The sequence below is a fragment of the Syngnathus typhle genome, linkage group LG13, assembly GCF_033458585.1.
Source record: "Syngnathus typhle isolate RoL2023-S1 ecotype Sweden linkage group LG13, RoL_Styp_1.0, whole genome shotgun sequence".
NCBI lineage: Eukaryota > Metazoa > Chordata > Actinopteri > Syngnathiformes > Syngnathidae > Syngnathus > Syngnathus typhle.
This window is the reverse complement of record NC_083750.1, coordinates 13119473-13133356: the sequence shown is the minus strand read 5'-3', so window position 1 is coordinate 13133356 and position 13884 is coordinate 13119473. Positions and strand designations below refer to the sequence as shown.

General features: G+C 47.6%; 1 protein-coding gene across 5 annotated transcripts in view; it reads right to left on the bottom strand.

Moving 5' to 3' along the window:
• Positions 1-6410, bottom strand: part of LOC133165804 (glypican-5-like) — a 60488-nt gene extending 54078 nt beyond the window's left edge. The window contains exons 1-2 of one of the 5 annotated variants that reach the window (XM_061295698.1): positions 6305-6373; positions 5959-6126 (exon numbers count right to left, since the gene is read on the bottom strand). Coding sequence is in view for 3 of the 5 variants with exons in the window: in XM_061295696.1 (XP_061151680.1) it covers positions 5959-6139 (181 nt within the window). In the remaining 2 variants the exon portion in view is untranslated. Of the gene's footprint in view, positions 1-5958 lie in introns of all 5 variants that reach the window. The other 4 variants (XM_061295696.1, XM_061295695.1, XM_061295697.1 and 1 more) reach the window with 4 other exon arrangements.
• Between the last annotated feature and the right edge of the window lie 7474 nt (positions 6411-13884).

The following is a 13884-nucleotide window of genomic DNA, read 5'->3' as shown; positions in this document are numbered from 1 at the left end:
CTAGGAGAGAAAGGCAGAAGATCTTGGGGTTATGGGCTCCCGATAGGGCACAATCGACAAGACATCCACAGATTGGCGCAAGCCTAGAGAAAAAAGTGGCACTTGCATTGTCTCTAAAACTTGGTTCCATTGGCAAGGCTAGAGTTTCCAGTCGACGCTATAATGCAATAATAATAGGTTTGAAAAAGAGCCGCTGATACTTGCCACGGCTAATAATAAACCTCCAGGAGCACAAGTCCAAATCCGACGTGGTCCCACACATTTATGTATACCTCATATGATTGTAAGGAGTGGAGTATGTGCGTGTTTGTATCGTGGCCCGAGTATGCACGCAGATAAACAGCCCATAACTCTGCTGGGAGACACACCGTGGGAGGGTGGGTGAGAAAGTAGACCAACTACATTTCCTGCTACATTTACATTCCCCGCTAAATACGTATATAAATATCTTCATGTGTTGTTGTTGTGGTCGTCGTTAAGTGCAATTTGCCATTGGACCAAAACAAGCCTTGCGTGTCTTTTACAAAGAGGCAAAGCGTAATCATGCTTTGAAACAAGCCAGACGTTGCCCGTTATAGCATCATTGGCAACGACCACATGAAGGCAATGACCTAACCGTGATCCAATAAACAGCTCAATCAGACTATTACATCAGCTGAAAACGAGGCCGCCACCCTGTCCCGTCCAGTCCCGTCCCGTCCCGTCCTGCCAGCGTCACCTGCTTCGCGTCATCAGAAACACAGCCATGACATCATTTCAAGTGCTCACAATGAGCCGGGTGGGTCTATTCAAACAGTCTTTTCCCACTTGTTTCCCTGCCCGAGCACGTAAGCACTCGGAGAGCCTCGTCATGCGGTAGCCTGATATGATAACGAAAGGGGGGGCTGGCTGGAAGGCAGGTGTTGCAACCAGAGCCTAAAGTATGGCCTTAGGACAGACCGCAAGAGCAGCGCCTCAGCGACCAAATCCCTCCATGAAACACAATAGGGTTGCATTCTCAATCCCTCTTTCCCTTTCTGCCCCCTCGCTTCCATTTGCCTGGCTGGCATATCCTCGCGAGGCCCAAGGGGTGTCTCTCTTAATGACTTGACGAGGCTCCATTTGTTCCCATCTAAGAACCGGACGAGTGAACCCTGGCTCTTCCACTCCGACTCATTAGCTCATCTCATTCTAAAAGTTGGAAAGCGCATCTTGGCCATGCCATTATGTCAACTCTGGGTTATTCAGATCAATATGCTGTGACACATTGCCATATCTTTGTAACCAAGTCCTGACTGACTGACTGACTGACTGACTGACTGACTGACTGACTGCCTGCCAAGCCGCCGCTACAAGGCAATGAAGGCGTAAATATAATTCCGCTACATGCCCATAGTGAGCTCACCGTGCTCTCATTTTCCTTGGTGTTAGCGTATTATCTCTCTGATATGAAATGAATATGCGGGGGACTCTCAGTAATCCAGCCCGACCTCGCTGTCTGTCCCGGGCGACTCGTTGGATGGAGTAAGTGATATGCAGAAAGCCTTTTGGCTCTTAAAGCCACCGCAGCGGTCGAGGATGGTCCGACTGTGTCACAAATATACGACGTACTACCCGCCTGCTCCCTTTTTTGTCGGAACTGCCGCTGAATCTTTAGAATGCGTGGAACGGAACTGCGGTGAGGTTCGAGAGTCAGTCACGGCACCCTCCAAACTTTGGTCTGACGGCTACCGTTCAGCTTTGGCGGGAATTCAGCAGCAATAGAGTGAGCAGATCAGATGTAATCGATCCGGCGCTTTGGCAGGGTGAAAGCGTCTGATTAAAAGCCTCGCCAATCAACGGACGATTGGATGAGGTTTCTGCGGCGTCTCCAAATTCAATGGGTTGTCTTGAGATAGCAGGTGAAAAGCTCCACATGAACGGATGCCATATGGCCGTCAGCAAACTGATCTGCTCTCATAACTCTTCTTCAGCTAACGGCTCAAGCAAGGGCAAACAAACGGTTGACATCGGCGACTCGATTCAATTTCCCAGAGGGGAGGCTATTTCAACAAAGCTACGTAGTACATTTTCCATGTTAAAAAAAAAAAAGGGGGGGGGGGGCTTTACAAAGCGCCCCAAAGCAAATTAAAAACAAAGTTAAAATCTGCTTTTAAAAACAATCGTCTGTTCAGTTTCGCCTAAAATGGCACGGGGCAAATCGACTTTTTAATTAGATGTTTTCCCATGACAGATGGAAGCGTAGACTACGGCTTCTTTGTCATTTGTGGCCTCTGAATTGATTCTGCCTGGCTAAAGCGTTCACACGCTTAAGACTCAAGTCGGAACCCTAATTCCTTTAATCATCCTCCTCAGGTGACAAATACCTCGGGAGTAATTTACCATATTGAAGCGACGGACGGCTCAGGGCTCTGGGCTTGTTAGCAACAATCCCTTCAGCGACAGTTCAGTGCACAAGTCGCAACTAGAATTGCGCTGCTTGCTCACATGCCATGTGCAATACACCGTGTCGCAGTAGCCCCGTGAATACTGCTGAGAGGGTGGTTTTTTTGTTTTTTCCTTTTCTCCAAGCAATTAAAAAACGACACGCGGGCCGTCGCATCTCTTTGGTATGGTTACACGCAGATCAAGAGCACGGTCAAGTTTTCCTGACACTGTTGGTTTGATATTTTACATCAGAACCAGAAAAACATTGTAAGAAAACAAGCAATTAAGGGTTCTTCAGCCTCCGGAAACTGCTTCCCCTTTGAACTTGTCTGATCCAGTAAGCATACAGGATACACATGCTTTCACAGATGGGCGGGGCTTGGGCTGGACCGTGCCAAATGCAAACACACCTCAAAGGAGTCTTTGCGGCATACCTGCATTTTTTGGACGACCTTAAAAGCAAGCGCTGGTGTTTTGCCATCCCAGACCTGTCAGGGTCTGGCGCGCGGGTCCAAAAGCCATGGCAAAGACACAGAGCGCTAAGAGGCCAAAGCTGGAGGCTGATAGGCTGACACCGTCGAGTGTTGAAGAATGCCGTTGACCAACAATTGCCAATCAAAAGATTGCCGTGGACTGAAATCTAATGAGGGAGGGAGGGAGGCTTTGGAGGGGGTGGGAGAGCCAGACCCAGACGAGGTAATCAGCTTCGGACTGGCCGGTGAGGCCGCTGCGACAGACAAAGAACTTCTGGCGTTGCCGACGACATCTCGAGCTTTGCTTCTTTGCTCACGTCTTTTGAAGGATTCTCATTACGAGCACGCTCTGCTGGGAATGCCGAGAAAACGCACGTGCGCAACAATTTGCGTCAATGCGGAAGGTGGACGTGTCCGCCGTTCCGCGGGTTTGCTCTCTCGGCAAGAAAGGCCGTGTTAAAAGGGGAATCCGAATAGGGAACGGAGGGCCAATGTTGAGTTTAGGCTTCGGCCTGATCAAAACTTTTGATGCTCTAACTGGTTAAGGACGTAGCGATAACACACAGCATTTCCGTTCTTTTGCTGTGAATGACGTGGCACCGTGCAGCGCATTTGCCTTCACCTCGTAACCACTGTGAAAGCCACGTTTCCACATCATGGGATAAGCCCCGCTTGACGAGGAGCTCTGAAAGGAGTGGATGGGCTCTGAGGATGTTACCCAAGAAGCCACCCCACTCCAGCATCGCAGTCCGAACAGCACTGCTGAGCTTCTGCCTGAAAAAGGCCTTCAGCGCACATGAATGAAACGTAGCACTGTATGCCGACACAAACATCACACTGTGAAAGGAGTTGAAATGTTGCCACTTGAAATTTCCACCGTTGCTTTTGTTGGCATTTGATCTGTAGCACAACTCTGTATACACAAACGCACGCGCGCACACACACACAGCAAATGTCCCAGTCAAACATCCCCACCCACCGCTGGTAAGCACTTTGAAGACATGAGCGCGTCTGACCCAAAACAACCTGCTCTGAAGGCGAGTGTAAATAAAAAGCAGAAGAAGAAGAAGCCCCAAATGCCCTGTTTGGTCAGCTGTATGGCAGGAGCAGATAGCAAACGGACAAGCCTCAAAACATCGGAAATGCTTCTTTCTCTTTCACATATCACTGTGAGGGTCAAGGGTTAGGGTCATTGGTGATTCACATCCACACCCATCCAAACGTTTTGGGACAGACATGTGATTTTATATGGACTGGAAACATGGATTGATGAAATCAATTGTGGAAAAGCAGCTGCGGTGAGAGAGTGTCACGCACCGCCGTTGACGTAGCTCACACAAATGTGCTACGAACGCATGTCACCCTGCTGCTTCAGCTTCTCGTGCTAAGCTGAATTCAGAGGTCTACGCTTGAACTACTGCTTGTAGTCAATGAAAGGCTTAGGCTCTTGTTGCTCCTGGTGACAACAAACAGCTTAACAAACAAACAAATATCAGATGGTTTCCGCCGCGGCTATCAATTGCTCCGCTCCAATGTCCAGGGTGGGATGTTTGGCCAGCTTCACTTCCATCTGGCATCTGCACATTTAAAGGGCAAAAGCGCCAAGCACCGACAGGAGCGCAAAGCTGCTAGCCACGTCAATGGCTGAACGGACTATGTTAGGAGGTCTGACGATCCCAGAAGTCCCCGAAAAACGAGTTGAACCCTCTCAAAACGGGTTTGGAGTTGCTCATCATCAAAAAACAAAGAGGAAAAACACACAGCACAATGTGCAAAGACAACGCGATGAAGGAAACCAAAAGGCCGGCCGGGTTTTTTGCTTTGTTCAGATGCGCAGTCAGAACCTAACTCATTTTCTAGCTATCATATCCAATACGCAAGAAACTAAAATTCTGAAACTTGTTCTATCGTCACTGATTTGCACTTTGTCACTGATCACTGCCCTCAAAACCAAACGCCACACTTCACAAAGTACGTCCAAAACATTGACTGCCGTGTTCCCAAGCGCAACTTCAAACTGGGAACGTCCCAAATAATACAGTGTTCATTGAGTTTTGAGATGCGAGTCATCGTTCAGAATTTTGACCACCGTATGCTCAGTCGGCAGTTGTGGTTTTAGAAGCAATTGCTATTTCATTTGGCCAATGGTGAAGCAGCACATGGAGATAGATAGATATACGTACTTCTCGGCATACATATATTGGTTATCCTCCTGGAAAAATGACGATTATCACAGCATCTTACAGAGTTACATCAGTAGGAGCGTTGTTCTGTGCCTGCATGACTGTTGTACTGCTAAGGCAGGCACAACAGAAACAGCAGCGCTGTTAACTGGGATGCAGCATTCAATCATGCACACACTTTTCAGTTCTTTACATTTCATTTCATTTTTAAAACACAAAGTGCAAATGTTCCTTCTTAAAAAGTACCCACTTTTCATTTATTTGTGGGGGTTCTTTAAGCGCATTACCATTGAATTATCATTATACCATTGAATTATTAGGAATATTTCAATGAGGGAATATCGAGACATTGGGGTCGTGGGGTGCTGGAGCCTATTCCAGCTGACTTTCAGGGAAAGACAGAATACAGCCCAGAATGAAATGGATGAAGAACCATTCACACCATCACTGAGGAGGAATGGGGCCCATGCTGCCTGTATACCAAGCAGGAGAATGTACCACTACAACATATCGCATTTTTCTTGTATTACAAATAAACGAATGAATCTTTTTATTGTCAGTCTCGCACTAATTTCAAATAAAAATAAGTTGAAAATTAGAAGATGGTAGAAAGTCGGTTTCTCTTGATTTGATATTGTTAAATGCATTTTTGGTATCATGTCAAATAAGTTGATTGAAAATGTGCTGCCTCCTATTTTATTTCAAATTGTCAGCAAATCACACCAATAACAATGCCATTCAATTATTGCATGGTACCACATATTTCATAATGAAAACGAGTTTTTTTCTTCAAATAATCCTTTTCTTTTTTTTTCCAACAAAAGAAGTTTACTTTTAAAATAAAATAAAATAAAGATCAGCCATGCCACACTGCTGAGGACCGAGCGGTATCTCACCTGTGCCAGGTGTCTCCGGGACTCGATGCAGGGGGCCGACCTGCCTCACCTGGAAGGCGGCCCTCACCTCATGACAGCTGTACGCGCCCACCTCAAGGGCGCTCGACGCAAATAAGAGCGCCAGCAAAATCCCCCAAACTCCGCGGGAGTTCACGCGTGGGCATATTCCTGCACGGGACATTGCCGCATGTCACACCGGACCGGAGAGCCTGCCTGCCTGCCTGCCTGCTGGATGGATGGATGGAGTTCTGCAGGGAGTGCGGGCGTGCGCGCGCGCGTGTGTGGTGTCCGAAAAGAAGCGACGTGGAGTTTTTAAACATCTGATCCAGACTAATGTTTTGCTCACATTATTGGTCGGGAGAGGTGTCCAGTCTGCGCCGTGACACGGGAGGAGTGCTGCTGGCTGGCTGGCTGGCTGGCTGGCTATGTACGTGTCTGACTGACTGTCCACGCCGTGCGCACGCACGCACGCAGCCCCCCCCCCCCTCCTCCTCCTCTCCCCCTTGTCCTGACCTACCCCAAATAAAACTCACTCAACCCTTTTGTGTGCGTATCATTTCTTCACGTCCGCGTTTTCCAAATCAACCACTTATGTGCTCTTGTTAATATACATCGACCTAAAGACGTCGTCACAGGTCACAAAACCTTCAGTCTTCATTCAAGATGTAGAATACGGCTTTGTTTGTATCGACTGTTATGAATGATACTTGCTCATGTCCATCAAATTCCAGCAGACAAGGGAGAATGTATTGAGTTTGCTGCCACCTACTGGTCAACCGGTTCATTGGCTATTTCATTACGAACGCACCTTAGTACAAATTGAAAAGTTTCTGCATAAAGATTCATTTATAATCCAGCCCAATCTTTGGCCACCAGGGCGCAATAGAGCTATCTACTGGTAAAACAGTTCCTTGGCTATTTCATTACGAACGCACCTCAGCACAAATTGAAATGTTTTTGCATAAAGATTCCTTTATAATCCAGCCAAATCTTTGGCCACCGGGACGCAATAGAACGCAGACACACAAATACTCAGCAAAGATGCTTGTTGTTTTTTCTCGGAGGATAAATACGTATATGCCAGGCTGTTTTGTTTCGATTGTCCGTCTACAGGTGCTGCTCCACCATTACTTTTCACAGATCAATTGATTAAATTGTTGTAAAACCACAACATTGATGTGTTCGCCCTTCTAAGGGATTTGGATCGTGAATGCGGTGAACAGTAGACTTGCGTTATTCTGAGGACAAATGTATTATTTTCAAATGTGGGTTCAAAACAACCCATGTTAGGGTAAAAATTGGACCGAACCGAAAACAATCAACCATTTTTGGGGTTGAGTTTTGTGCCAAACAAGCTAATTGGGTGCACTTAACTTCATCGGTCTCTCCAATTCTCAAACCCAGCAGTTGCACTGGCGTTTACACTGGTTAGGGTTACTGTTCCAGTGACTTTGACAGCTGAATTAGAGGATACAATTGTTACTCACTGTGTGAAATCTGCAGATTTTCTAGTGTCCAGAATCCCAAATGGTGCAAAAAAGCTCCAAAATGCATGCTCAGAACGCATGCTTACCTGGCAGGACACACTTCCGCATTTTTTCATTTCCGTTCATTGGGCACGGGCACACCTTCCCAATAATTAGCTCTTCCATTTGTCCTTGGTATTCGCCACCAGAGGGAGACAAAGCCCAGGATGACGCGCTTTGAGTAGACTTCTATAGAAAAGCGCGCTATAAAATAAAATGCATTAATTTATTATTATTATTATTATGAAGGAAGGGGAGCAGATAGGGAAGTGGGTACAACAAGGTGGCGGAAATCATGATCACTTTCAGAAAGCAGTCACTGTGAGCGCTCAAATTTCAGGTTCTCTGTTAGACAGCAAAAAGAAGGGGGATGGAAAGGTCAGAAAATGTGAACACCTGAATTTTGGCACTTTGTTCTGAAATGGAATATTTATTGAATGTTTAGTCATTATTTTAAACACATTTTAAAATGAATTTCAAACTTTGTATTATTTGTTTTACTGATTTGAATGTGTTGCATTCGTCTCTAATGGCCAGAAGATGGCGTCCAAGACTTTTTTCCCCCAGTTATTCCATTATTACAGGTAGGCCAGTTGAAAGTAGATGGATTTTTCTTTCACTGTAGATGTTTCAAATGTATCCCTTGCTGCTGTAAATACGAAACAGAAAAGAATAAAATAGTGTTTATAATACAAGATCAAAAGCATTTAATAAATCCGCTTCCGTCATGGGGGTTGGTGGTTCTTCTCTTGCGTTGTCTAGTATTTGCTCTCATGTCTTCATATACTCCATGACCTGCCTTTAGCCTATCAGTTGTGGCCGTCTAAACGGGGGATTGAAGGGACTTACATCGGGTAAAAGCCTCAAGATTGAAGCCTTCCGTTGACTGTTGGAGAGAGAGATTAGGCTTTCCACTCTCCCATTTTCACCTCTGCGTCTCGGATCAGGGGCGGTGGTCGGAGGCAGGCATGCCTCATCTTGAAGGAAGCAGTGATGATTTAGTGTCAAGTAGCGGGATTAACTTGAACATTAACCCTCGCTGTGCACTTGCTTGTGACTGGAAAGAAACCGCTCATTGACCCTAGAGGTGCAGTTGGAAACGCCAGGCCAGGCCAGGCCAGGCCCGAAAAAAATGCTTCTTTTTTGTCTTTTGACATGCTGGCAAATGGTAATGTCCCAAATTCTGCAGCATTGCATTCCGGAAGTCATATTTGTGCATTCTAAAGATGACTTGCAAGCAGATGTCAAATATAGAGTGGTCATAAGGGGATGCACATTAATAGTAAGAGAAGAAGCCTTATGCTCTATTTCTCTTTGGGCAAGGATGTGAGTGGTGGAAGTAAGCCCATGCTGCATCTTTCATGAGAGTCTGCCATAGTCTCACCATCTGTCCAGCTCTCCTCACCTGTTTGGGAAATGCAAGGAAGCCTCTCCCGCTCACAATTCAATCAGCACAGAGTCAACAACCACAACGGCAATCAATCAAAGCACACGGCTACTAAAACGCTAAGTCTGTGGTGCGTATTCCAACGGATGTATCTAGTGACGACGAATTGATTGGTTTAACGGCTCTTATGGACTATTCATTAGCCTGTAACAGCAACGGGTCGATCAGCGCAACATCATTTGAAGCGTGAGTGAACTTGACAAAAGAGGGAGGGAGGGAGGGAGGAAGGGGGGGGGGGCGCTCCAGGCCGCATTACGAGAGAAACGTCAGCATGCGCAATTAGGTTGTCAAAAGACAACATGGTATAAGTAACTTGCGGGCTAAGTTTAAAAATGCATGGCTATCTGCATTGTAAACAAGAATGGCATGTATGCGAAAAAGACATCATACATTTCCTCCACGCTATTGTTTAAATATCCCCAAGATTCATTCGGTAGGTGGGGAAAGTTATGATGTAAATGAGCCCATTTGTTTCATGAGAAGAGGCTAGACACAGTGTATATGCAGATCAAATATTTACTTGATTCATTTAAACACTTGGTGGGTGGGCAAGCACTCCAGAGACCTAATTATTTGTGTTTAGAAGAAAAAAAGTACATTTTCCATAAGTTCAAAGTGGTATTTTATCTTTTATCTATCGTATTCTATATTTATCTATCATTTTTTTGGATCATTTGGCTAAAACCGAATCGGAAGCCAATGAAGCTTCACTGATGTACAAATTCAAATGCCTTTCAAGGACAGATGAAGTGAGTGTGAAGTGTAAACTAACATTCATTGACTCCCACTTCACCCTCCTTTCTGTCCCCGAGGGAATGTCCTCCGCTGTTCACAAAACAAAGTCGTGTTGTGCACGTAGGTGGAAGAATTTGTTTAACCCCGTTCACTCCCTCGGGATTCCCTCGCAGTCTGTGTTCATTGAACTCCTAAGGGATCGAAGTAAGATCTTTTGCACGGAGGTCAGGCTCTATTCTTTGTGCCTGCCTGCCTATGTTGCCCTTTTGGTCTGTACAGAGCGGCTGGCTTTGTGTCTGGCTAATGGAGCACATTGCTTACAAAAGGCAGGAAAAGAAGGGAGGGAGGGAGGGAGAACTGTAGGCAGGGAGGGGGTGACTACTTTTTGGTCACAGCGTTTTATGGCACTGGGATCATAGCGAACGAGTGGCTATTTATGGCACGCGGCGTGTTGTCATGAGACAAGCAGACGAGGCTCGTGGTCTAATCTGGGACTGTTCACTTCTGTAAAGCTCCAGAAGTGGAAGCTTCTGCATGGCTGGACATTACTTACGTATGATTTGTTTTCTGGTTTCAGACAGAAAGTGAAGGGGCGTGGGTTAAGAGAAATGGAGTGATGGCCTGATGAGAAATGGAGTGATGGCTTGCTGAAAACAACAGATCTCCGCCTAATCCTTTTGTGTCCACTGTGTTAATCCGTCCGAGCGCAGACCGCCCCAAATTGTGCAGCAGGCATTCCCACCACACAAACAATCAAACATGTTGTAGAAAAAACAACCCAAAAAAAACAAGCGCGTCCCCCAGACAGTCTGCGACAGTTCATGCAACTCCGGTTCAACTCTGCCTGCTTTAATCCCGTTCGGGAAATGTCTTACTTTGTTTGCATATGCAAAGCTATTGGAAGGCTGCACCGGAATGCCAGCGTGTGCATGCTGCAAAGCCAAATTGCACTTTTGTTTGGCTTCTCTTTTTGGTTTGCCTGCTGCGAGTGTAACAAATGCACTTACACGTTTTTGCAGCAAAGTGTTTTTGTGTCTCGGTCTTGTTTACGAGCTGTAAAGGAGAAGGGGGGGGGGGGGGGGCGACGGAGGATGGATGGATGGATGGGGTGATGGAATAGGAGGGGGTGGAGGCGGTGGTTGCCAGGAGGAAGAGGAGGTTGAGTCTAATGAGGTCACGCCCTGGCAACCCAATTGGCTCCTCCTACTCTGCTCCCCATCTCTCCACTCAGGAGAGGAGAATCGCCCCCTCCAAAACTCTCCCTCCCCCTTCTGACAGAGAGAGAGAGAGAGAGCGAGAGAGAGAGCTCTCCATGGTGCTGAAAGCAGAAAAACACGTTTGAGCTCCAGTTACAGTACGAGCAAAACGCACTCACACACCACTCAAGAGAGGAAACATAAAAGCAGGAAAAGCGACAGGCGTGTATGTGAGTGCGGGTAATGAGCCGCCGAAGGCACCTAGTGTGAGGAAACGGTTTTAGCCAGGGAGGAGAGGTCGAGAGGATGACGACGTAACGGAAGGTGGCCACAGTAAGCGGTGGGCGTGTTCTCGTTTTGATCTATCACCGGGAAGCCCGGTGTCATCTGTTCCGGCGCAGATCTGACAGTTCAGACCTGTGAGGACCAGCTGGAACGTTGTTGGAAAAGCACATCTCTGGGCTCTGGGTGAGGATCCCTTTCACCATGTGTCACAAGGCGGGAGATTTTGTGCATTTGTGCAGGGGACCAAAGGAATCGATGTGAAATTCAAAGACTTTAAAGGCTGGAAGTGCGAGCCAGCCAGCCAGCAGTATTTTGAGGTGAGCGCGCGTGTATGTGTCATGCTCACAGCGGCGGCGTTGGAGGTGACGGCGGGTGCGGTCTGCAGCTCTGCTGCGTCTTCCGTCCTTCTCTAGTATGTGCTGATGTGCCGAGTGGTAAAGCTGGCACCTGGCAAGGAGCTTGGCACCATCGGATCTCCCCTTTTCCCGCCTGAGGGGAGGCTGGCGCGTCGGGTCTTGCACTCAATGGCCCAGTTCCTCTCGAGCACCGGCCTCCTCATCCCGGGTCGCCGGGACTCCATCTAGCAAGCCCAGCGTTTGGACCCTACAATGGATGGATTTCTCTGTGGATTTAAGGGGAATAGTGCACTGGTGCTGCGGCAAAGGTCGGAGGGCTGGAGGTCCTGGATGTGCCTGGTGAAGACAGAAGATTCACTGGTGAGCAAACCAGCAGGGACGCAAGACCGCTGTAAGTATTCCCGCAACTCTTTGAATAAATGCAAAATAGCACAGCTCGGGCTGCCAGGGGCACGCTAGTTCACCGAGCGCATCCCGTCAGCCGGCTATTGGCCTGTGCCAATCTTTTTGACATTGTGTCTGCAAAATATCCACGCTGGTCTTCTCCTGTCACACGGTTGCCTGGTAACAGAAACCGTGCGCCGCTTTGATTTACATCTCAACCAAAGTGCGCATCTGCGTTCCAACTGTTGCAGTCAGTGTCAACTGGGGCACAGTGATGGCCAGTATAGGGGAGGGAGAGAGAGAGAGAGAGAGAGAGAGAGAGAGAGAGAGAGAGAGAGAGAGAGAGAGAGAGAGAGAGAGAGAGAGAGAGAGAGAGACCATGCATCAAGTGAAAGAGACAGAGCAAAGCAGAGTGGGCGGGGGTGCACTGAGGTAAATGGGTTGTCGGATCGACAGGTTTTATGGAGATGAGCAAATAAGAATAGCATTTTACATTGATGAGTTATGGGAGGGCAATCCAATGGGAAAGGCTGGGCTGATGAAAAACAGTGTGATAAACAAGCCCAGTTGGGTGCAGAGTGCTGCTGCTGCTCAAGTGTTGCTGCCGCTGCCGCTGCAGGCTTACGGGGATTAGGCAGACAGGCTTAATTCAGCTCCAGCAACTGTGCCTTACCTAGCGCTGTATCCTTCACACATTGAACCCGTGCACTTTTGTCCTTTGAAATCCAATTGGAGTCCTTTTTGGGACATTTTGTGCCTGCTCGTCAGCGATAGGACAAGGAAAAGGGTGGAAAACACCTCAGCAGCTTTAGGGCTTCGGTGACCTGCTTTGCACTGTGAGATGCCGACCGCTGTGCCAAAAAGTGTCAACGTGTCGCAGCAATCAGATCGAACCAACCGCCTCGTGGCCTTGCTGGATTCATTCATAGACAGACACAAGGTAGGCGGATGCTGAGGTTGGCCAGACAATGCTCGGCCCCCCGATTAGCCTTGCAATCTCCATCTGGCTGCCCTCCAAGTAACACACACACACACACACACACTGACCCCTCCCCATGCACATTCAGTGGTTCTCTCACACGTAAACAAGCATGAGTCTTAGGCTCATCTGAAAACACTGACCTACATAATAAAAGCATGCATGAGCTGTCTTCTTCACCGCCGGCCGGCCTCTCCCAATTCACACCCTGTGAACTGTCACCGTCCTCGCTAGCCCCTGCCTGCTTCATCTCGGACGCCAAATGGCTGCAAACGAGTGAGAAAAAGGAGAGGCAGAGATTTGAGGGGTTTTTTTCACACTATTCAAGATTCAAGATTCAAGAGTTTTTTATTCGCCATGTTTGAGCGTGCCAAACAAGGAATTTGACTTCGGTAGAAACACACCCTCTGTTCAACATTTAGGTGACTAACAACATTCAGGACATGTGAATAATGCAAAAACAGTGTAGACAAATTCAAGAAGGTGTGAGGAGCAGGATGTTATTGCACAGTAATGTCTCTGAGACTCTATGAGTGGTGTGAGTTCATCAGAGCAACAGCCTGGGGGAAGAAGCTGTCTCTGTGTCTGCTGGTTTTGGCGTACCGAGCTCTATAACGCCGTCCGGAGGGGAGTAGTTCAAACAGACTGCAACCCGGGTGAGAAGGGTCTGTAGAGATGTTCCTTGCCCGATTCCTGGTCCTGGACAGGTACAAGTCTTGGATAGATGGGAGGTTGATTCCAATGATCTTTTCTGCAGTTCTGATTGTCCGTTGTAGTCTGTGCTTGTCTTGTTTGGAGGCCGATCCAAACCAGACAGTGATGGAGGTGCAGAGGACAGACTGGATGATGGCAGTGTAGAAGGTCTTCAGAAGCTCTCGCGGCAGGTTGAACTTCTTGAGCTGTCTCAGGAAGTACAGCCTCTGCTGGGCCTTCTTCCGGACAGAGTCTATGTGGCCGGTCCATTTCAGGTCCCGAGAGATTGTGGTTCCCAGGAACTTGAAGGTGTCTGTGGAAAGAA